Source organism: Sesamum indicum, linkage group LG8, assembly GCF_026168435.1.
Source record: "Sesamum indicum cultivar Baizhima isolate 11 linkage group LG8, ASM2616843v1, whole genome shotgun sequence".
Lineage (NCBI taxonomy): Eukaryota > Viridiplantae > Streptophyta > Magnoliopsida > Lamiales > Pedaliaceae > Sesamum > Sesamum indicum.
Genome location: NC_142664.1, coordinates 31,472,812 through 31,494,104, shown reverse-complemented (window position 1 = coordinate 31,494,104; position 21,293 = coordinate 31,472,812). Strand labels below are relative to the sequence as shown.

The 21,293-nt window shown below is 37.7% G+C and overlaps 5 protein-coding genes across 7 annotated transcripts; 2 read left to right on the top strand and 3 right to left on the bottom strand.

Annotated features, from left to right (window-relative positions):
• Positions 1–925: 925 nt before the first annotated feature.
• On the top strand, positions 926–2,748 carry LOC105169794 (heavy metal-associated isoprenylated plant protein 26). Its single transcript, XM_011090310.3, has 2 exons — positions 926–1,251; positions 2,176–2,748. The coding sequence occupies exons 1-2, from the start codon at positions 1,171–1,173 to the stop codon at positions 2,557–2,559; spliced, it is 465 nt and encodes a 154-aa protein (XP_011088612.1). The 5' UTR covers positions 926–1,170; the 3' UTR covers positions 2,560–2,748.
• A 360-nt stretch (positions 2,749–3,108) lies between these two features.
• Positions 3,109–5,764, bottom strand: LOC105169793 (squalene monooxygenase SE1). The gene is made up of 8 exons (XM_011090309.3): positions 5,434–5,764; positions 5,225–5,336; positions 4,942–5,116; positions 4,629–4,797; positions 4,316–4,540; positions 3,940–4,215; positions 3,541–3,819; positions 3,109–3,443 (listed from the first exon to the last, which is right to left on the bottom strand). Exons 1-8 carry the CDS (start codon positions 5,671–5,673, stop codon positions 3,309–3,311), a joined length of 1,611 nt encoding a protein of 536 aa, XP_011088611.2. The 5' UTR covers positions 5,674–5,764; the 3' UTR covers positions 3,109–3,308.
• A 1,270-nt stretch (positions 5,765–7,034) lies between these two features.
• On the top strand, positions 7,035–10,059 carry MSI2 (Transducin family protein / WD-40 repeat family protein). The gene is made up of 6 exons (XM_011090308.3): positions 7,035–7,461; positions 7,900–8,220; positions 8,354–8,497; positions 8,703–8,827; positions 9,459–9,554; positions 9,697–10,059. The coding sequence occupies exons 1-6, from the start codon at positions 7,180–7,182 to the stop codon at positions 9,914–9,916; spliced, it is 1,188 nt and encodes a 395-aa protein (XP_011088610.3). The 5' UTR covers positions 7,035–7,179; the 3' UTR covers positions 9,917–10,059.
• A 569-nt stretch (positions 10,060–10,628) lies between these two features.
• LOC105169791 (basic leucine zipper 23) lies at positions 10,629–13,912 on the bottom strand. Of its 2 annotated transcripts, none has more exons than XM_088883797.1 (3): positions 13,419–13,912; positions 12,012–13,055; positions 10,629–11,021 (listed from the first exon to the last, which is right to left on the bottom strand). In XM_088883797.1, the coding sequence occupies exons 2-3, from the start codon at positions 12,847–12,849 to the stop codon at positions 10,996–10,998; spliced, it is 864 nt and encodes a 287-aa protein (XP_088739923.1). In that variant the 5' UTR covers positions 12,850–13,055; positions 13,419–13,912; the 3' UTR covers positions 10,629–10,995. The 2 variants fall into 2 exon arrangements, with proteins under 2 accessions (XP_088739923.1, XP_011088608.2); XM_011090306.3 differs by having other exon boundaries at positions 12,012–13,042.
• Positions 13,913–15,206: 1,294 nt separating this feature from the next.
• On the bottom strand, positions 15,207–19,033 carry LOC105169790 (kinase with adenine nucleotide alpha hydrolases-like domain-containing protein). Of its 2 annotated transcripts, XM_011090305.3 has the most exons (11): positions 18,827–19,033; positions 18,208–18,690; positions 18,001–18,074; positions 17,750–17,868; positions 17,560–17,675; positions 16,914–17,468; positions 16,578–16,826; positions 16,335–16,498; positions 16,027–16,254; positions 15,792–15,941; positions 15,207–15,678 (listed from the first exon to the last, which is right to left on the bottom strand). In XM_011090305.3, the coding sequence occupies exons 2-11, from the start codon at positions 18,356–18,358 to the stop codon at positions 15,418–15,420; spliced, it is 2,067 nt and encodes a 688-aa protein (XP_011088607.2). In that variant the 5' UTR covers positions 18,359–18,690; positions 18,827–19,033; the 3' UTR covers positions 15,207–15,417. The 2 variants fall into 2 exon arrangements, with proteins under 2 accessions (XP_011088607.2, XP_020551637.2); XM_020695978.2 differs by lacking the exon at positions 18,827–19,033 and having other exon boundaries at positions 18,173–18,281.
• Positions 19,034–21,293: the final 2,260 nt, after the last annotated feature.

Here is a 21,293-nt window from a genome sequence, read left to right as displayed (position 1 = left end):
CGCACACGCACACGCACACGCAATCATATATATATAATAATATCTGGTACTCATAATTTATTATGTTTCTTCCAACTTGACCCTTTTTCTAGTTTCCAAGAACCCAACTGGTGAGCTGCTTTTCTGCTTAGTTTTTTGTATCTATGTACAATACCCTCGAAAGACAACTGCTCTATATATATCGGAATTGGACAAAGCTTACGACCAAGAACCTCCCCCCTCTTTTATAATTGAATTTTCTATTCTAAACTCCAATGCGTTTTCTATTTTAATTAATTAATTAATTAATATATATTATTTTTAATAAAATAAATCATATTAAGTATTTAAAACATGGTATGTTTATGTTGAATAAAATAAAAAAAATACAAGAAAATTCAATCGATGCTATTTTCTTCATTGTACGAATTGGGCCACAGCCCATTAAGATTAAGAACGAACAAACTCTATCAAGCGGCTTCTGTATCACAGTGGTCCATATAACTGGGCTCAAGTGGTGCCTTATGTAAACTAATGGGCCTTTTACTTGAATGAATTTTTTTTTTTTGGGGAAATATTTGTTCTTTTAATAAGGGGAAGAAAAGTGGGTGGAAGGGAAGATGGGCCAACTTAAATGCTTAGTTGAGGCATTATGGGCCACATAAAATAAAATGAACATGGATCATAATGAAGGATAAAAGGACTGCAGAATGGGGCCTGAGAGTGTCAGAGTGGGTCCCTCTGGATCCGAGTCCTGTGACAATGAACCTTCACCGCCTTATCTTTTAACCTGTTGACGGACTGTCCAAACTCGGGTCGGTGCAGGGATATCCCTTACAATAGCACGACACCACGTGGCTTACATCGCTTTAGCCAGCCCTCGTCATCACACGGTCCATTTTAAATGAAAATCTGTACTGTACTTCGCCTATATAAACAGACAGGCAGCTCCCTCACTCCTACTCCAACTAAATGCAAATAAGAGTTTGTCACTTGTCAAGAAGAAAAGAGACCGCTCAAATTGGATATTTTCTCTCTGTTCTAATCATTCTTCTGTCTGCCACCATTCTGGTTTAGTGTGAAAGAGAGAGAGAGAGCGACAACTTTAAGAGTTGGTGCAGCTGATAGTTAATACTTAAAGATAGTACTATTAGCAGTGGTAATAAGAGAAGAAAGACGAGATCTTTGGAAATGGGGGCTTTGGATCATCTCTCGCACATCTTTGATTGCTCCAGTGGCCATTCCAAGCTTAAGAAACGCAAACAACTCCAGGTCTGTTCTCTTTCCCACCACACGCACACATGTGGATGTGTGTGTGTGTGTGTTTTTCCTCGGTAGAGTTCCTTTTCCTTTTTCTATCTTTGTTCGGATGTATTTGTGAATTTATTTTGATTTTGTTATTTGTAATCAAATGTTAAAGAATTATACTACTGGTTTGTTTGTAAAGCAGGAGATGATATGGGCACAGATCTGCCATAAAGTGAAAGGTCTGGCCTTTGGTAGACCTTTCTCCTGACAGCTCACCGCATGCTGCGGTCTCTCTGCTTTATTTTCCACTTCTTAATAGCTATTTATGACCAGTGATTTCTTTTATTTTTTTGGTCCCTAATCACTGCATACTGCCCTATGTAGTTCAATGGCACTGGCAGTGATTATTGCGAATTTAATTGACTGTTAGGTCTCTCTGCCATTCTGCCAATTAATGCATTAATACTGAACATCAGCAATGCTATTCTGCCAATTAATGCATTAATACTGAACATCAGCAACTTTTAGAAAGCATCAGCTTTTCTTGGTGATGAGTATAATTAATGTCACTCTCTTCCAAGAACAAACAGAGAATGACAAGTTCTTAAATAAGAATTATCCATGTAGGCGGTTGGAATTGTTACCTCAAGAAGGTTAATTATGCTGCTTGCTTCAATTTAACCGGATTTTGCAGCATCATGTACCAAATTATTGTTCTCTTGAACTCAGGTGTTTGCTTTTTGCTTTTTGCTTTGTTGAATTATAATTAAAAAGCGGAAAGTGGAAGTACAGAAGAAAATTCAAGGACATTTTGTTAATCCAGGCCGCATGTATCGCGCTTCATTTTCTTCTCACTCAATATATTCGTCTTTCTCTTGGTAGACATCTCAATTTTACATGCAACTGAGGTACTTGGGATTTTTTTTCCCTGTTGTGTTTCTTAACCAGACCGTGGAGATAAAGATTAAGATAGATTGCGAAGGATGTGAGAGGAAGGTGCGAAGATCCGTTGAAGGAATGAAAGGGGTGACCTCTGTTGAGGTGTCGCCAAAGCAAAACAAGCTAACGGTCATCGGTTACGTTGAACCTGAGAAGGTTGTGGCTCGTGTGGCTCATCGTACAGGAAAGAAAGCTGAGCTCTGGCCTTATGTGCCGTATGACGTTGTTGCACACCCTTATGCACCTGGTGTCTATGACAAGAAAGCCCCAGCGGGTTATGTCCGAAATTCTGAGGATCCACAGGTTTCGCAGCTAGCACGGGCGAGCTCAACTGAAGTTCGCTACACTACTGCTTTCAGTGATGAGAATCCAGCAGCATGTGTTGTCATGTGATCTTTAGTACATCCGTGTGTATGATATGGAGTAGGTGGATTAGTTGAGCGTATCTAGGTGGTTGTATTTGCTTTCTAATTTCTGTGTGTGTGCAAATTGAAGTAGTTCTTTTAGCCTAGTGGTTTGTTCACGTGTGATTTTGTATTTCGATATGGTTTTATGCAATGAATATCTTGTGACGTTAGATAATATGGGGGTTGATGATCTTTTCTTCAATGTTAAGAATTGCAGTCATCATGCATGAAATGGACATTACCTATATATTCACGTCGTGGTATTTGCTTTCTGTGTTTGTTTAAGTATGGATGTATGATTTCTTTCCAGGCTAAAAGTTGTGTGAGTGGAAACTTTGGTTGGACACCACTGCTCATCTCGCTTTACTTATGTATTTTTTTTTTTTGAAAGGCTTTAGCTTATGTATTGTTACTGGCAAAATGGTCGCACCTAGAACTAGTCATGTTTTGTTGAATCAGAAGTAGCGTCTGCCCGAAGTGTGAGAGTAGATAAAGAAACTGAAGTTGAAATCGCATTGACACTGTACCCAAAAAGTAAAGGAAAACTATCCTTCATCTTCTATGAAGCATGTTATAAAGACAGTATGGGAACATTGAATAAAGCAACCTAGTAGACCTGACAAAAGTAACTAAAAAAGAATTATACAGTAAAAAGAGTACATTTCTCCTCTTCTAGGATGGCATGAAGAGGATGCTTCTCCTCGTTGGTGGTGTGTTTTGCGGAAGTAGCTAGTTTTATGCCATCATGTCGAACATTGCACTCTTCATTACAACTGAAGCACCTCTGTTGTATGCCGGAATGGTGATGGGGAAGAACATTTGTCTCACTCCTTCAGACTTCACAATGGGAAATATGATGCCATATGCACTCTGCACAACAGAAGTCATAAGAAACCGACATTAGTACTAATAGCACTGTTTCGATCTTTAGACTGTAGTTTTGATCAATCAAAGAGGAGAAAACCACCAAAAGCAATCTAACTCCGAGCAACAGGCGCTTGGGTGAAGGATACGGCAGCAGTAGTCGGCCTACACCGTATATGGCCACGGCAAAGAAGTGTGCGACCAAGCTCATAGGCCTTGGGTTCAAACCTGACAGCAGGGAAATTGGCCCTTGTGAATACATTCCTCCAAGGCTCAGATAATCGAAACAAGCCTCTCTCATTTCCCTGCTTGCTTGATCAGGTGCAGGACAGAACACCTTGTACAGGGCTCCTGCCAGAGTGTTTATTGTTGACGCCACTGGCTGCAGAAAAAAAAGGACACGAACCATTTCAAATTAAGTTTAACATGCTCGAGTTTATTTGGGACATTCAAGATTATGGAAGAAAGTTAGTTACTATTGGAGTACAGAGTCTGATCTCACCTTGCGGAGGGCGTAAAACGACTCAAGATGTTTGGTAAGTGCAGCTGCATTGCCGAGATCCTCAACAGGTCTTAGCAGATCACGGAGCACCACCACGTCAGCAAGAGCAACTGTCATTCCTCCACCAGTCAATGGATGCCGCATATTGAATGCATCCCCCAACAGGACTGCGCCTGGAGTTGGAAGGGGAGAGGCTGGCATGCTCCTGTTTGGCATTGATCTTATGTCTCCCTTATCGATTTGATCGATAAAAGCATCATGTAGTTCTGGTGGGAGCTGATAAATAAGCAAGAAAAATGTCCTCACCAGACTTGCGTAGACGTCCAAGAATCATGCATGCAGTGTCATAAGTTTGTAACTGAGATATTTCTCATACCTGAGGAGCCACCTTTGTCTTCAGGTACTTGGCCATGTCTCCATTTGAAATTGAAGGCATCTTTTGGCCAGGCACATCAACCAAACAGCGGACTTCCGTGCTGCTGACAGGATAGAATAAGACGGGCGAAGGATTTGCCAAAATAACATGACCGTGATTCGGATGTGGAAGCTTGCCATTCTCCAGGTTCAGGACCATACCAACGAAATGCGATACAATGTTTACCTGCAAAATAATCATTAAAGAGAGCTCTATTCATTAAATTTTCTTTGTAACGTAACAACCAGAAAAGTGTATCTTCTCAAACATCTACCTGGGGTATACACAGATTTTTTCTCAAGTTGGAAAAGCATCCATCACATACAATTGTAAGAGGAGCATATGCCTTGACGTCTTGTCCATCTTTGTTCTTGTACTTAACTCCTTTAACGGTTCCTTTTTCTTCAATCAATGATGTTACAGTTCCTTGTTCCATTCTCACACTACACAAGAAACCAAGAGTCGGAATCTTTTGATCTTAACAATATATTATTAGACAAAAATCAAATTGTTTCTATCTGGTTACTACTAAGAAAGTTAGCAAAAGGGATGTTTTAGGATCGGTAAGAAGAAAAGGAAATCCATACTTGGGAAGGGAAGCCGCCTTCTCGCGCAACCTTTGGATGAAGCGGCCATGGTGAAAACTCCTGCCTGAAACATCTGAACTGAAATCTTGCAAAGGATAGGTCAATTTTGCATATTTCCCCTCCTTGTAAAGTGCATAGCCGTAGACCTGCTGAGAATCGATCCCATGTACGCATTCTGCATTGATAAAATGTCAATGCTCAATTTCTTGAAGAAAATCTCATGAGATTAGAAGACTTCATCACAACAGTTATGCAAAATCTAATACTATCTCATAGCTTTTACCTTCCATCCCCAACTCCACTAATTTGAGGTAGCCTCCTGGCTGTAGTAGCTCACCAACAATTCTATCAGGTTGGCTTAAATCCCTCTCAATCACTTGCACTATTCGCCCGTCCTGTGAATCATGGATAAAAACGTTCAACAACCGACTAGAACTCAAGCCTATCTATCTACAAAATCATATGCAAAATGAATGTGAAAACACGTTGCACCTTGGCCAAAGAATAAGCAAGTGCTGAACCAGCCACACCGGCACCAACAATGACAACATCCGGGGGCCCATCCTTCCTGCAGACGAAGTTTTCCGAGCTTTTCCTGGCGCTGGCTCCTCTAGGTGCCTCCTTTACAGTACATTTACTGCTCTTCTCAAGGAATATGTATAACAATATTAACCCAAAAACCAAAGCAATGAATCCACCAAAAATGTATTGTTCCATCATGTTCAACTCCATCACCAAAATGAGCTATTTAGCTATCTCTATCACTGATATGTATTTGCTGTCTTAACTGACTCATCCTTAGCCCACTTATATATATGTTTAAGGTAGGCAGCACATGAGAGAAAAGAGGTAGCAGTAGCAGTTAAAGAACACAAAGCTCTCCAAATTGGACTTTTGTGTTAGTCAAATAAGGCTGGTTGTTGGGATGAATAATTAGGTAACAAACTTCAGCAAATGAGTTGGGGATAATTAGGCCGCTGTCCATCAAATTATTTTACGTAATTATATGTAAAATTTTTTGTAATTAGTGAAATTATATCTTGTATTCCTAATATTTGTTTTTGTCTAATAATTAGATTCCTTCACTAAATTAATTTTGTTGATATTAGAAAAAAAATTGAATGAAAAATTATATATATCCTGATTAACTTATTACTGGTCTATTATATGTCAAACAAATATTTTTTGATCAAATATATATACCACATCATATGCATTAACGTGTGAAGATGTATGTAGAAGGGCAATTTGGTTAGAAAATTTTGTTGGATTACAAGAAGTTAATAATAAGTAAATTGAAAATAAATATATATATTTTCTTTCAATTTTTTGCTAATATCAACAAATTCGGTTAATTTTAACTAATAGATGTATCCATTTATTATACGAAAGTAAACATCATGAGTACTAAATGTAATTTCTCATACTAGATGAGATTTACGTATAATTATATAAAACCTCATGACAAAGCAACACATAATTATCCGAGCAAGTTAATAACAAAGTCTTGGTATTAAAAGTTAAAAAAGAAAACCCTGGTATTTCAAAGGATTGGAAAACGGTGGGAAATAAACCGGGGGTGGTGACGAATTTTGGTTCACATAAGTTTGATTTAGGTAACAAAATGGGGCATAGGACTAATCCAACCCCACATGTAGGGAACAAATCCTAGAATAATTTTATAATAAATTAAAAGTGGTAATGAAACAAATCTGGGAATAACTCAACATGCTCTTATTTAATACCTACAAATAAAATAGTAGCAACATGAAGTTGGTTCATACAAATTCAATGGGCGCACCTACATAGATACGAATAATAGCATAAGTTTAATTCTATAATAACACAATTATATTAAGTATATATTTATATTAATTTTTTATTTGGTATTTAATATGAAAAAACAAATTGTACCTAGTCGGCTTTGAATTTGTTGGAATTTTGGCTTAGGACTTTGATTTTCTAATTGTATAATTTAGAAATTAATTGGACCGGCGTATCTGGGTTTAGATGGGCTTTAAGATTAAGCCCATATTAAAATATGTTTTTGAATCTTTGCGGCCCAAAGGCCCAACACAGTCAGCTCCTTCCCCAATTTTCCCTCCGATTCCACGTTTGGCGGGAAGAAGCCCTCTCATAATCTTCGGCTCATTTGTGCGTGAAAATATACCATTAGTACGTGTTCTCCTCTGTGTGTGTTTTTGTGCGTGTGTGGTGTAAAGAGAGAGTGTGTAAGAAATGGAAGAGGTGGTGGAGGAGGAGTTTTCAGTGTGGAAGAAGAATACACCGTTGCTGTACGATCTCGTCATCTGCCACTCCCTCGAGTGGCCGTCTCTCACCGTACAGTGGCTGCCATTGCCGCCTTCGTCCGACGGTGGTGATCTCGCCGTCCACAAATTGATCCTGGGGACCCATACATCCGATGGTATCCCCAATTTTCTCATGCTCGCGGACGCGTACCTCCCCCGCGACCCCTCCTCTGCCCTCGTAGTCGACCCCGAGAACTCCATCATCCCCAAGGTCAGTTGTCTGGTGTTGATTTCTATTTAAGTTTTATGTAGATGATGTTCGTATATTTTGTGTACGGGTAGGTACCAACTGTTCGAGTAAAGTTCCTACTGAAAGATTGTAGTTATTCTATTTTTAACAGGGCACTGCTCCAAAACAACTTTTGTGTGAGAAGGAAGGCATCAACCGTTTGATAGTCTAATACGTAGAGATTATTGTTTCTTTTCTCTAATTTTTTTCTCTTTGTTTTTCTGGTTCTCTCGTTAGAATTTCATGCATCGACCTTGGGCTGGCGTTAGTTTATTTGGTCTTTATAAAGTTCATCCCAAATCATACTGGCCTTTCTTTTTTTCCCCACCTTTTTCTAGAGAGTCCTAGAGGACCAGGTCTAACTAAAAACAAAATGCTGATGGTAAGTTGTTGACACCGAAATGTATTGCGTGTATGCAGGTAGAGATAGTTCAAAAGATACAAGTTGATGGAGAAGTGAATAGGGCAAGATGTATGTTGCAAAATCAAGCTATAATTGCTGCGAAGACCAATGGTTCCCAAGTATATGTATTTGACTGTACTAAGCAGCTGGAGGCCAAAGGCGCTTCCTGTGATCCGGACTTGAGACTGAAAGGACATGACAAGGAAGGATATGGCTTGTCGTGGAGCTCACTGAAGGAAGGTTATCTTTTGAGTGGTTCAAACGATTGTAAAATATGTTTGTGGGATATCTCTTCAATGCCTCAAGAGAAAGTGCTTGAAGCAAACTATATTTATAAGGTAAACTACTATCTTTCAAGCACATTCTTGTGCTGATTCTGATCATCTCACTGTCATCTCTTTTTATGGAAAGAGCTTTTGTGTGATCTTCTAACATGGTGAGTTAACTTCTTAACTGTGGTTTATGCTCCAGGGTCATGAAAATGTGGTTGAGGATGTGTCATGGCATCTAAAGAATGAAAATTTGTTTGGCTCCGTGGGAGATGATTGCAAGCTAATGATTTGGGATTTACGCACAAACAAGTGCCAACACTCAGTTGTTGTGCATGAAAAGGAGGTGAAGGACTTATCTGCTACACTGTTCTTTCATCAGCATTTCTCTATGTTTCGGATCCCTGTACCAATGCTTGATTTTAATGTGGCTAATACTAGTTTTTCATACAATTCCAATTTTCTACATCTGGTTGTTGTACATAATCTTAATGTTTGTATTATCATTTAATTATGCATCAGAACACAATTCCTTTCTTTCAATTTTTCAGGTGAACTATTTATCCTTCAATCCATTTAACGAGTGGGCTTTGGCGACTGCATCCTCTGATACCACAGTGGGTCTGTTTGATATGCGGAACTTGAGTTCTCCACTGCATGCTCTTGGCAATCATATGTAAGTCCTCTCATTTAGATTGAATTCTTTCCGGAAAAAGGAAGTGCTTCTTAAAATATGTGATGCTTCTTTTCCGAATTTCTCTAGATGGGATTCTTTTTAGGGTAATAACGTCAACCACTCTAAACTTGTTCCCGTGCTAAAAAAGGGCAAAGAGTTGTGACGATTTCCAAAAAATCATAAAACAGCAGGTTTTGATGCCACGAGCCAAAACTGTCCTTTTAGTCCATGTTGGTTTTACAAATTACAACTTAGTCTGACAAGGCTTGCTCTGATATGAACTTAGTAAAACATGGAGAAGGAACTGTCGCATGCTTTACAATCTTGTCTAACTCAATATCTCAAATAAACAATGGAGGACAAGACGACCTTACCAAGCAGAAGCTGAATTCAGTACTGAAATGATACTTTCAGTGTATTGTATACAATTCCATCCTAACAAATGCTAACTCAGTGCTGGTACCAGTAACTGATGATCCCTATCATAGCGTTAATGATGTTTAACCAGTTGGAATGGTTTTCACATGAATGTGAATTAGAGAATTACCAATGTGTTAACAAAAGACACTCTGATATCTCATATTGCCTATGGAAAGCATTTGTGCTCATTGCTATGTTCCTTTTTTCACAGGGAAGAGGTTTTCCAGGTAGAATGGAATCCTAACCATGAAACTATTTTGGCATCTTCTGCTGATGACAGAAGGTTGATGGTTTGGGACCTTAACAGGTATGTTCTACCGAGCATCCTATGATGAAACCTTTTGAATCAGGCATCTCATGCTGGCACTAATTTTGATATCTTCCTGTATTCATCTTATGATTGAAATAACGATAGTAATGACTAAATTATTCCTGGTCATGCTTTTTAGGGTTGGGGATGAGCAGTTGGAAGGGGAAGCTGAAGATGGCCCCCCTGAGCTCCTCTTCTCACATGGTGGTCATAAAGCAAAGATTTCAGACTTTTCGTGGAACAAGAATGAGCCATGGGTCATTTCAAGTGTAGCAGAGGATAATACAGTGCAAGTCTGGCAAATGTCTGAGAGCATCTACCGGGATGAGGATGACATCCAAGCCGCTGATTTTTCTTAGCTGCTTTCAGATAAATTGTACTTAGGATTAGAAGCTTCTTTCTGCCTGATTGAACTCCCCTTCAAAATGTAGATGACCTGAAAATCTGTAACTTGTTTGAAATTATAATCTTCGGTATGCTGAGTTATGTTACTGATGCTTTACACTGTTTCTTGGGGCTCACGCCCATTTTATTCATTCATGGTTAAAGTTACATACTAAGTTAATACTGTCTGTTCGATTTGAAATTAATAATAACATATGTGGATGCCATGTGCTCTGATACTAGGTGAGATGCTGCTTTTGTGAAGTGGCGAATAATACAAGAATTGTTTTGACAGATCCACTTCTAAAGTGAGATGCGACAAGACATGATGCTTGAAAAACTATCAGAGGCGGAGAGTAAAAGCCGAGCAAAAAAGACGAAGACCAGAGTGTTGATCACCAGTTTCAACTTTGTAAGCTTCGGTTGGGATGAGTTGCACATTCCAATTGACTAAGAGGTCATTATGCCAGAGAAGAGGAACCAAGTGCACCTGTGCTATGTAATATACAACAGCTGCATGAAATTGTTACCCCCACTCTTATTACCTGTGTCATTGATGGAATTACTTATCCTTCATGATTGCAATGACAAGCACACGGGCACTGGAGCACCTCAACTATCCAGAAACAAGTTTTCTGGATTATGTAATTAGCATTGAAAACATCACCATTTGAGGAACAAACAAGGTTGTGAAAGGAACAGATATTATGACTAAGAATACAGTCAAAACACATTGAATGAAATAACAAATATCTCGTCCTTCTGATACCGTGAGGCTGACAGAGAAACCTAATAAGGCCTTGCAAAACCAAAATCTTCGTCTCCTTTTCCCTCAGTTTCTGCTAGCTATGCTCCCAGCATCCTACTTTACAATGCATTGCCAATAAAAACCAATATACATGGAAAACCAACTAGACCCCAGCTACAGAGCTCTACGTCTTGCCAACAGTAGCTTATTAAGAAAAGATGCCAGGGCTAATCCTAAAAAGAAGATGGAAATGAAATCAGCAAATACTCATTCTCAATAACAAGATACCTCCACCTGATTAGCTCTTTAACTAGCCATTGCAGCACGTCCCCCTGCTGACACAACATCAAGTTCACACAAAGTTAAGGATGCCGGTTATGCAAGTCCTGATAATTGTGTTTGGTTCATTATAAATTAAACACTTACAAACATCAGAACTATCTAACCAGTGAGACACCTAACATTCTTTCCATACAAAAATGCTAACATGCAGCTACTACCCATATCAAGAAGTATGTAAAATTCTTAGCATGAAATGTTTCTTATTCACAAATAACTGAAATAAGACCTTATATACAGAACTTCAAAAAAATTGCAGCGTTAGTTTCCACTATTAAGTTAACTATATGTTAAATTTCATATCCATTTCATTAGACAAACAGTTATTTACACCATTTATCTCAAAATTTGGTTTAGGACATTCGTGCAGATCATGTGTTTTTCTGTTTAATCTTTGGGGAAACCGATAGCATGCTCAGAAATTGCTTAATTCTATTTAGACTTTTCTCCTTATTCCAAGAAAAATGTTTTGATCTATGTACATGTTTCTGTGTGATGAGTATCTGTGCTGCATATATGTGCATCTATCTATAGAAGGACAAAGGTCAAACCACGCAATTGAAACAACACACAGTATAAAGCAGACATCAAAGACAGTCTACAAGGAAGTGGGAAACACGCAATTACAAACCCTTCATCCAGACATTTGATCTAATTCTCTAGACGCACCAACAATATTATCTGAGTACATGATAAACAAACAAAGAGGTAATAAGATCGGAGAGAATTCTTGTTTATAAGAAAAAAATAGTGTAAGATGGAAAAGAGTTACTAATTAATAAACAAACAAATAGCCATAAGATGGAAAAGAGTCACCAATTAACAGTAGTTAACCATTCTTTTGGTGCAGACAAGACAATTCAATAAAATAATCCTAACTCAGTAAAACCATGCGATACAGCAGTCATATTTTCCACGACAGAGATTCAACTGAAATGTCCATCAGAAGGTAAGCTAAAATTAAGATGAACAGAAAAGTTCACCTTTTCTCTTACTGCTGCTGGAAGTATTGCCACCAGAAACAACGTTAGCATTGCCAAGTCCACAATCAGGGAGCTCCTTCTGATCAGAGCTTTGATTCCCCAAACACTGAAGATTGTCAAATCCACAATCCCCAAGGCCTTGGCCATTTAACGCAGTTTCTGATCCAGGGTGAAGGCAGTAAAGCTGATCATTCCGCTGCATATTACACGGATTCATCACGTAAGTGCCTGGAAGGTTAGGATTAGCAATGTTTTGATAGACATCTCCACTCTTGGTTGTTTTCTGGTAAGGGAAAGAGCCAATTTCTCCTTCGATCCTCCCTCTGATGTCTACAAGCAAGCACTTCAGCCGAGCAATCTCAGCCTCCAACAAAGCCTGACCTTGCAGCCTCTTCATTAGCTGCTGATTCAAAGCTCTCAACCTAACAACTTCATCCTCCAACGATGCAGTCCTAGCCTTCTTCTTTTCCCTATATTTGCGGACAGCTTCACGATTACCCAATGGCCTTTTTTTACCTTTTTTCTCTACTGACTCAGCAGTGTCATCACTGGGAGCCTGGGGTTCACTAGGGGATGGCATAATTTGGGTATGAACATGAATACAGGTGTGTGTGTGGGACTTATCAGGGCCAGATGGGTTGCAAGCATGGGCATGGGTGCAGGCCTGCGTTCGACCAAGAACATCAGTATAAGCCTCTGTCCGCCCAAGAGCATCATTGCAGGCCTGTGTCCGACCAAGAAACTCATCTATGTCAAACGAGCAACTGCTCTGAGCATTAGTCATATCCAAGCACGATAACATTTGGTCACTTGGGAAATCAAGCTCTCCATCATCCATTTCAGCAGATATATTGTTTGAATAAAACCAACAATCAAAATCTTATTGAAAATAAGAACCATACAGCACTCTTCACCGATGCTCGGACTGAATTTGCAGTGCTATCTCATTCAGCAATGTCCTTTCCTTATTGAGAAACATGCCAAACCCGTAGCAGAGAAATAAAATCAACAAGATAGATCACTCGTCCAGTCTGCAGTGAAATACTAATTATATAATAATGTTCAAAACAACCAAATCAGAAGCAAAATAATTTATCGTACAAACAAAAAGGTATTGAAACCACAGACACCAGGAGGAAAATGCCAAGGATTAAAAACATAATCCATGTCAAAGAAGTTCATAATTAGGAAGAATTAAAACGACTGACTTCAATTTAAACTAAAATTTACCCGCAAGTATCCCGAGAAGTAAGAAACAAATATAAGCCCCGAACGCATTAAACCAAAATGCAACTAAAAGAGAATCCCGTATAAGATCCCACAGCTACAAGCATGAGCCGGAACAAATTGAGTTGAGAAATTTGAAAATCTATAAAGCCACCAAAAAACGAAAAGCAAATGACTTACGATGAACGGATTAATTCATGAAGCAATTAAATCTCCCAAAACGAATCGGGCACCCAAAAAGCAAGCGGCAAAAAGGGGTCACAAATGAGGCGAGCGAGTCGCAGTAACGGGTGGCGATGGGGTTGGGGAAAGTTAGAAGGTAAAAGAAACCCTAGAAGCGGCTAAAAGGAGTTATGGAGGAGACCCAAATGTCGACAATTCAACGGCGGACAGAAACAGGGCAGAGCACAGGGGCCACTGATTCAGATTTCAGGAATTCCAACAGAAGAAAAAAGGGTCCCTTTCTGAAAGTAAGCTAAAAATTTTCACTCTCCCTACTTATAGAAACAAGGCTGCTGATTTCACAAACAAATATAATATTGTTTCTATCTCTACTAATCACTATTACAAAAATACTTTCCTTTCCGCGAATGAAGAAATTTTATTTAATAATTGGAGTTGGAATCAGAGTTGAGAGAAGAGTGGTGTGCCCTTCGCTTCTCTCTGTTTCTTTCTGAATTCATGGTGGTATATTTAGATGTAATATATGACATGAAATAACAATTTTTATTTTTTCCTAACATATCAAAATAGTTACTCCAACCCTATAAACGTGAGCACCCCAAGAATTATCAGTCTAATGATATACAAGTTCATATTTTTTAAGAATAACTATAGTCAAAAGTGACCCATAATTTTTACGCAAGTATGAAGTTAAATGGTACTTATATTAAATTTTTTTTAATAAAAATAGATGATATTTTGTACAATAATAATATATTCAACACCTCTAGCAAGAATAATGTAATGTAGCTAAATCGCATACTAATGTTTAAAAACATGACTATCACATCAAGTTGTATTGGCAAAGACTAGTTAGTTCTTTGTTTTTGTCGCATAGTGTATTTTGTTCTTGCTTCACTATTATTCTTATCCCCCAATTATATATCATCTGGGCCCAATTACATTTTTACAAGATGAAAAGGGCCTCCAATATTGTAGCCCAATATAATCGAACATTTCGTCCATTTATAGAGGCCCAATACTTTACTACAACTGATCGCCACGTCACAAGAATCATCCTACTGGGCCAATTATGGGTTCAAGTCTCTTGGTTTTTGGTTTATATAAATTTGTTTTATATGGATGAGATTCTTTCCTCGGCCTAATTGGGATCCTATTGGGCTAGTTGTTGTAGTCCAGTTTTTGGCCGATTAATAAGGCCCAGTTATTTTGCTACCACATCCACCAAGCCCACAAGACTATGTCCCTCCCTTTCCAATAGTTTATTTTCATTTCATTTTAGGTAAATTATGACTTCTTTTAAATTCTGATATAATTATAAATATTTTTTATTATTAAAAAATTATCGAGATTCAAATAATAACATCTATACAACAGTTAACCTATTTCATTTAATTTTATATTGAATTGTTCAAAATACCTTTTTTAGCTCCTAAATTATAATTTAAATATTTTTTAAAATTTTATATATATATATTTTATAATAACATCCATTCAACATCAAATTTATATATTTGATATGAAAAGAAAAATAAGTTAAAATATATTCAATATTTCCGCTTGATTTGTGAATTTGAGTTCCCTCCAAATTAAATTTTCAATAAGGATAGAGTTTCATTTACCATTTTACTTGAAGGATTACATAATTATGTGACATATAAAAAGTATATATAATTTTTCAAATAATATAAGAATATTTGTAAGTATATCAAAATAATTTATCCTTTTCTTTAGTCTAAATAATTTTGATTCTATGTTTCAAAACTTTGTATATTTTTGTATGCATACAACAAAAGAATTTATATCAATATATTCAACATTCTATTCCCCTTAAACTACACCTCTGTAATTTGGGGATTTCTTTTTTTCTTTTTTTTTTTGTTTAATAAATCACCACCAAAAAAACAAAAGAAAAAAAAAACTCATTCTGATTACATATGCAAACCACCTCGACTTGGGTGCAACGCTCATCTTTGCTTAATTTGTACAAAGACAACTAATCCATACTTGATGATCTGACGATCAATCTTCTCTTCAACAACTGTTCAACATAACGGGGGCTGCTTTGGTCAATGCTGCTGAATGACGATGTAGAGTTGTCATTTACATCAAGCAACGCAAGACTTAGATGGGATTCTGCACTTGAATCTGGATAAACTTCATCATCATTAAAATCTTGATTTTCTGAATCATCGTAAATCCCACAATTCGCTTTTCCTCCATCAGCAACTTCTTCTCCTCTCAGGATATTTAGTATCTGAAGTATGCAATAACAAGGAAACAATAATCTTAGTACCATTGCTTAGTGATGAATATAAAGTAAGATGTTTATTTCATTAATGTTGTTCAAATTCACAAGATTTTCATCACCTGGCACACTTTGGGACGAAGACGGGCTGCTTGAGTTAGACAAAGTGCTGCAGCTACAGCCATTCTTTGCATTTGAGCCTCATTGATGTTTCCATCCAAATTTGGATCCAATATACTCTTGTAATCCTTGCTTTCTAGTTTAGGTTTTGCCTGAGTATCAAGAATTACCTTTTGTTAATTTTTCAGAAAACTTGTACAAGACGGCTAAAGTTTTAGTAGAGATGCATGTTCTTACCCACATGACTAAGCTTTCCTGGCCCTTTGGAGTTTCTAAACCAATTGGTTTCCTCCCTGATAGTAATTCTAGTAGAACTACACCGAAAGCATATACATCAATCTTGTCGCTAACTTTACCATACATAAAATACTCGGGAGCGAGATAGCCGAATGTTCCTACCACATCACTGTCCGTCAGAAAAGATGCTGTTGTAGGTCCCCATGTTGCCAATCCAAAATCGCATAACTGTTGATGAAATTAAGGAAATCAAATCACTAATCATGTTGTGTAATGTAGAGACGAAGAATTAAATGCAGTGTGACTACCTGTGGTTCTAATTCATCAGTTAGGAGAATATTTGAAGACTTGATGTCTCTATGAATCACAGGTCTCGGGCATTCATTATGTAGGTAGTTTAGTGCTTCAGCAACCCCAACAGCTATTTGAAATCTTGCTTCCCACGACAGCACAGACTTTTCCTTTCTATCACCTGCTTCAATAATCAACTCAAAATTAGGTGATTTTAATCTTTCATTAAGAGAAAAATTCTTGATTCTTGTCCAACTTACCACGCAAATTCTCTTCCAAGTTCCCCTTTGGCATAAAATCGTAAACGGAGATTAGATCATTATCTTCTATGCAAATTCCAAGCAAAGGTGCAATTCTTTTATGCTTCAATGTGGTCATTATATCAACCTCCTGGATAAAATCCTTCCAGGCTTCTTTTGAGGACTGCAATAGTTTTACTGCTATTGTTTTGCCTTCAGGAAGAATTCCCTTGTATACAGAATTACAACCTCCTTTTCCAATAAGATTTCCTGCAGCAATTGAAGGTGTTAAGTGGGATACAAATTTTCAAAAGGTAAAAGGAACTTTATGGAGGTAGAGTTGTTTGAGATAATAACCTGAGGAGAACTCGGATGTAGATATTTTCAGAACATCATGGCCGAATAATTTGCAGCCCACCAGATTCCTGACAAGTATAAGTTCCAAATCCTTGGGCAGCTCTTGCTGACTGGCTAGTTTGTCTATTGTACTTATCTCGAACACCTTTCCGCTTTCTCCTTCAAGAGAATCATCAGTCTTGGAACTTGTAAGGGAGTTGGATTCAGAAATATCAGACAACGATCGCTGTGGTAAAGTCATTACCCATTGCACAACCGACATTTTTCTTGCTTCTAGTGCTTGTTGATTTACTGAACTAGCTGTCTGAAGCAGAGGCCAACCAGGCCTTTGCTTTGTAAAATCCTGTGCAGGAAGTGAAATCGAACTTAGAGAACCTCTCTTGTGGCTTCCAACAGAGCTTACAACGTCGTCTTTTGAATTTATGTTTCCATCTCTTCCATCAAAACTGAACCTACTCATTTCTGATATCTCTGATTCTCCAAACTCAGAATAATTGTCTCTGAATGGGAGGTTATCGCTCATACAAAAACTTGGCTTTGGATCTAAACCAGGACCTGGTGATCATCCATAAAACAAAAAATAAGTTTTCTGTATAACCAATAACTTATATTTACAAGATTACTGGTGAAACATAGAATACCGGACCTTCTAATTGGATTTCGGAATGCCTGCTGAAAACAACTTTCCCATTGTAAATTGCCAAAACTTCAGTCGTTGGAGGTAGTCTCTTGGCACAATACTTAGCAATCGAAGCCCATCCCCTGAAAATAACTGGCTGTCAAACTTACAAGATATAATTTACATATACAGATATTCATTTTCAGACTCTGCTTACCCCAAAGCACTATGCTTATTGATCCCAACAACAACAGCTGATGCACTGTGGTTCTTTGCCTGTCTAGCCAGAGCTTTTCTGAGTGAATATCCTTTCAAGACTTCAGTACTAAGAGCAACCTGCACACCCCAAAAGAAACAGAAAAAGGCAACAAAGATAACTAGTCAATATCTGGCATTCACCTTTATCCTCAATAAGTGATCACTACTACAACAATCATGGTAAAAGATCTAGCAGACGGTAAAGTTAACCTGCTTTTGGCTGCATAGACCTTCATAGTCTTCCAAGTAACCATCCAACACCGTTTTCTCCTTAGAAATACAATCTGCAACCAAGAAGTTTTAAGTCACAACAACCTAATTTACTTCAAGTAAAATACATAAGAGTTCAAATTGTACTAAAACACGAGAGTCCAACTTATACAAGCAAGGCAGCAGCATGCAGCCATGTCACAGTACCGGAATTCCTGCAAACATGAATAGCCACCACACTGTCTCCCGGATCAGCGACTTTCACCAATGCCCAATCCAGCAACTCTTGAGCATGGGCGTCCAATCTTATTCCCACAACCACATTCTTCCTTCCCAAACTCAACCTCTCAACCGTCATCTTCGCACTTGAGATTTCTTGATTGCTGAAGAACACTCAATAAAACATCCAATAGGCTCTTTCTACACGCATTTATGGGAAACCCGTTTGCGTATTTCTCGGATTCTTTCCTCTGTTCGCATCAAAATCTATGCAGAAACATTGAATACTTAAGTCCATGTTTGAATGCAACACACGGCAGCCGCCAGAGTGAAGATGTATTGCTTCTCAAGAAAAGGGGTTCCTGAATTCTTGAACCTGAGACTGCCCTTCATTTAGATTATTCTGATTCAGAGAAAACCAATCAGAAGATCCAAACCTCCAGTTCAAAAGCATACCTCTACAGCGAATTCCTGTTCCACCATAAGAATATATGTATATAATAAAACAATCAGCAAGAAACCCACAAGCCCCTTAAGAAAATACACGTTGAATCTTTAGAAAAAACAAAAAATAAAAAATGAGGAGGACCCGACAACAGAAACCTACCTAAAGTTTTTGAACATCTTCTTCTGTTGTTCAAAGCCATCAGACATTTAAAATCAAGAAAATGCCGCCAACGATGATCATAAGCAAACCTACTTTTAACTAACAAACAGTTTTTTTTGATGAAATTTCAAAGGTGGGCTGCTGCGATACTACAGTAAACAATTATTACTTAAAAAAGATGGATTTTTATTCAAATACTTTACCGGGAAGCAGCAAAACAGAGAAACTCTGAAAATGGATAATTAATTGATTATAAGAGTATTATTATTGCGTAATTTTGTTTTAAACCATTAATACAAGGGGCAATAATTTGCGGGAACCCATAACATCCGGTGGCGCAGGATAACGACCGACTAAAGGAGCGAGAGCACTCCACCGGCTGTTGCGGGTAGGCGGTTGCTGCAACGGCACACTAACGACGTTATGTGTGGAAAAAGCAAACAAAAAGACAAGGAAGAAATGTCTTTTATTTTTCTTTTTTATATTTTTGCCCATAGAAAGACGAAAATGCCACTGATTTGGACAGTGCGATCCCGAGGTGGTCAACTTTTTGGTGTGTTGGACAAGTTGGGGGTAGGGGACCCACATTTGATGTAATAGAAAAGACGGGGACCTGGAAAAGTCCACCACCCTATGTTTTTCTTTTCTTTGGTAAAAACAATAAATAAAACTATTTATTTAATACCAACAATTAGTGTGAAATTAAGAGGAGATAATATTTGAAAACATATACTGATCAAAGTAAAAAGAAAAAAAAAGTAGTTTCGTGATGGGATATGATTCTATAATATGAATTTTCAAAGTATGTTTTGACTCTACCTAAAACAATTTTTTGATTTAAATAATATAATTAGATACTATAATTGTGGAGTATAGTTATCAAGAAGACAGAGTGAACAAAAGGGTTAAGCAGTGTATGATTAAATTATAAAATTTCATGTGTCCGTGAGAATATGAAGATAAGGTAATAATATAAATTATATGTAAAAATGAAAAAAGTAGTTTAGTAGTGAGGAGTTGATAATTCTTTAATATATTTTGATAGGATTTGAGTGTAATGATAAAGAAGGTGTTGCTACTCCACCAGTTATAAAGTAGATGAGGTGTGCTGCATTGTTACTGCATGCACTCACTCATTGTTACTGCGTTGGCGTTGGTAGTATAGTATATGTTTTCTCACGGAACCTACTTTTCATCCTCAAACAATATCACCCTCTAACTCTTTTATTCATTTCAAAACACCACTTCCAATTCATTCATTCATTCCTCACACAATTCACTAACTTTATATCTTATTATCCTTAACTTAGATTTGGGGTGAAATGAATTGATATAGGTAAAATAGAAATAGAAAAAAAAAAAAAAAAAAAGAGATTTTCGACATAATAACAGAGTGGCCACACCATACACGTCATAACTACTTTATTTGGTCACATGTCTTTTTCCATCACAAATCATCCACGTAACCCACTCTCACAAAATTCACCCACCACTTGTTGTATACATTAAACACGTGGCCCCGATTTGTTTTTTTTTTTTTAGGATTAGTATCTGGGTTGAATCGTCGTATGCTTTGTTTACCACCATATATATAAAGAGAGAGAGAGAGAGAGAGAGAGAGAGAGATGGTCTGATTTGATAGGCACCAAGTAAATATTCATTAAATTTAGCTCAAATGATAAATTAATTGAGTCAAGGATCATCATATCACATTGATTAAGTTAAGCATCTTTAAAAATCTCTTGTGGTGAGAATCTCATGTACTGTTTGGTCGGTGACTGGAGATAGATATAAACCTCTTCTGATTGGCCCACCTATTTAGTTCTTGGGATACTCAAGTTGCATCACACATGACATACATTCTCAATTTCAAATAATTGAGGATCACCCTACATTCATTTACATGGTACGCCATTATTCTTTATACCATTCAATAATTCCTCCAGAATTCTTTTGGTCTGGATTCATCTGTCTCACCTCATCTTTAACCAGTTATCAGACAAGTTCCTCAAACAAACCTTAACCTTGCACTACAACACACATAACCACTTGTCTATCATTATGTCTGAAATTACATGCACAAACTAATCTGATTCTTGTGATCCAAACAAAAAAAGGAAACGCCCCTTACTGTTACAAACTAAAATACAATAGGGTGACGTAGGTTAGTCTACTAGCTTTGCGAATGCCGGTTAACTAATGTTGGGAGCCTATAAGTGGCTTTGTCGACCTTGGGGGTGATATATCACTCTCATATGTTCTTAGATTCTAAAGAAGAAAATTCAAATAAGACCCAATAGCCAGAATGAACACGACCATGTACAAGCTTACGGGTTCACAGAGGGCCAGGGGAGGTGGAGGATCAGAACCCAAATCCCTATCAGCAAACATGGATGGTTTACCTTGCATTTCAAGTTTCAACCACCTAGCACCCAAGAGAGCGCCCATGCATCCAGCATAATGGCGA

Coding starts and splice junctions, on each gene's coding strand:
- MSI2 (XM_011090308.3), top strand. CDS start 7,180: ATGGAAGAGGTGGTGGAGGAGGAGTTTTCAGTGTGGAAGAAGAATACA. Junction 8,221..8,353: donor AAGCAAACTATATTTATAAG/GTAAACTACTAT, acceptor TTTATGCTCCAG/GGTCATGAAAATGTGGTTGA. Junction 8,498..8,702: donor TTGTTGTGCATGAAAAGGAG/GTGAAGGACTTA, acceptor TCAATTTTTCAG/GTGAACTATTTATCCTTCAA.
- LOC105169791 (XM_088883797.1), bottom strand. CDS start 12,849: ATGGATGATGGAGAGCTTGATTTCCCAAGTGACCAAATGTTATCGTGC. Junction 11,022..12,011: donor CAGCAGCAGTAAGAGAAAAG/GTGAACTTTTCT, acceptor TTGTGTCAGCAG/GGGGACGTGCTGCAATGGCT.
- LOC105169793 (XM_011090309.3), bottom strand. CDS start 5,673: ATGGAGTTGAACATGATGGAACAATACATTTTTGGTGGATTCATTGCT. Junction 4,541..4,628: donor AAAATCTGTGTATACCCCAG/GTAGATGTTTGA, acceptor ATTATTTTGCAG/GTAAACATTGTATCGCATTT. Junction 3,820..3,939: donor CGTTTTACGCCCTCCGCAAG/GTGAGATCAGAC, acceptor TTTTTTCTGCAG/CCAGTGGCGTCAACAATAAA.
- LOC105169794 (XM_011090310.3), top strand. CDS start 1,171: ATGGGGGCTTTGGATCATCTCTCGCACATCTTTGATTGCTCCAGTGGC. Junction 1,252..2,175: donor AGAAACGCAAACAACTCCAG/GTCTGTTCTCTT, acceptor TTTCTTAACCAG/ACCGTGGAGATAAAGATTAA.
- LOC105169790 (XM_011090305.3), bottom strand. CDS start 18,358: ATGACGGTTGAGAGGTTGAGTTTGGGAAGGAAGAATGTGGTTGTGGGA. Junction 17,869..18,000: donor GTCTATGCAGCCAAAAGCAG/GTTAACTTTACC, acceptor TGGGGTGTGCAG/GTTGCTCTTAGTACTGAAGT. Junction 16,255..16,334: donor CTGATGAATTAGAACCACAG/GTAGTCACACTG, acceptor TTTCATCAACAG/TTATGCGATTTTGGATTGGC.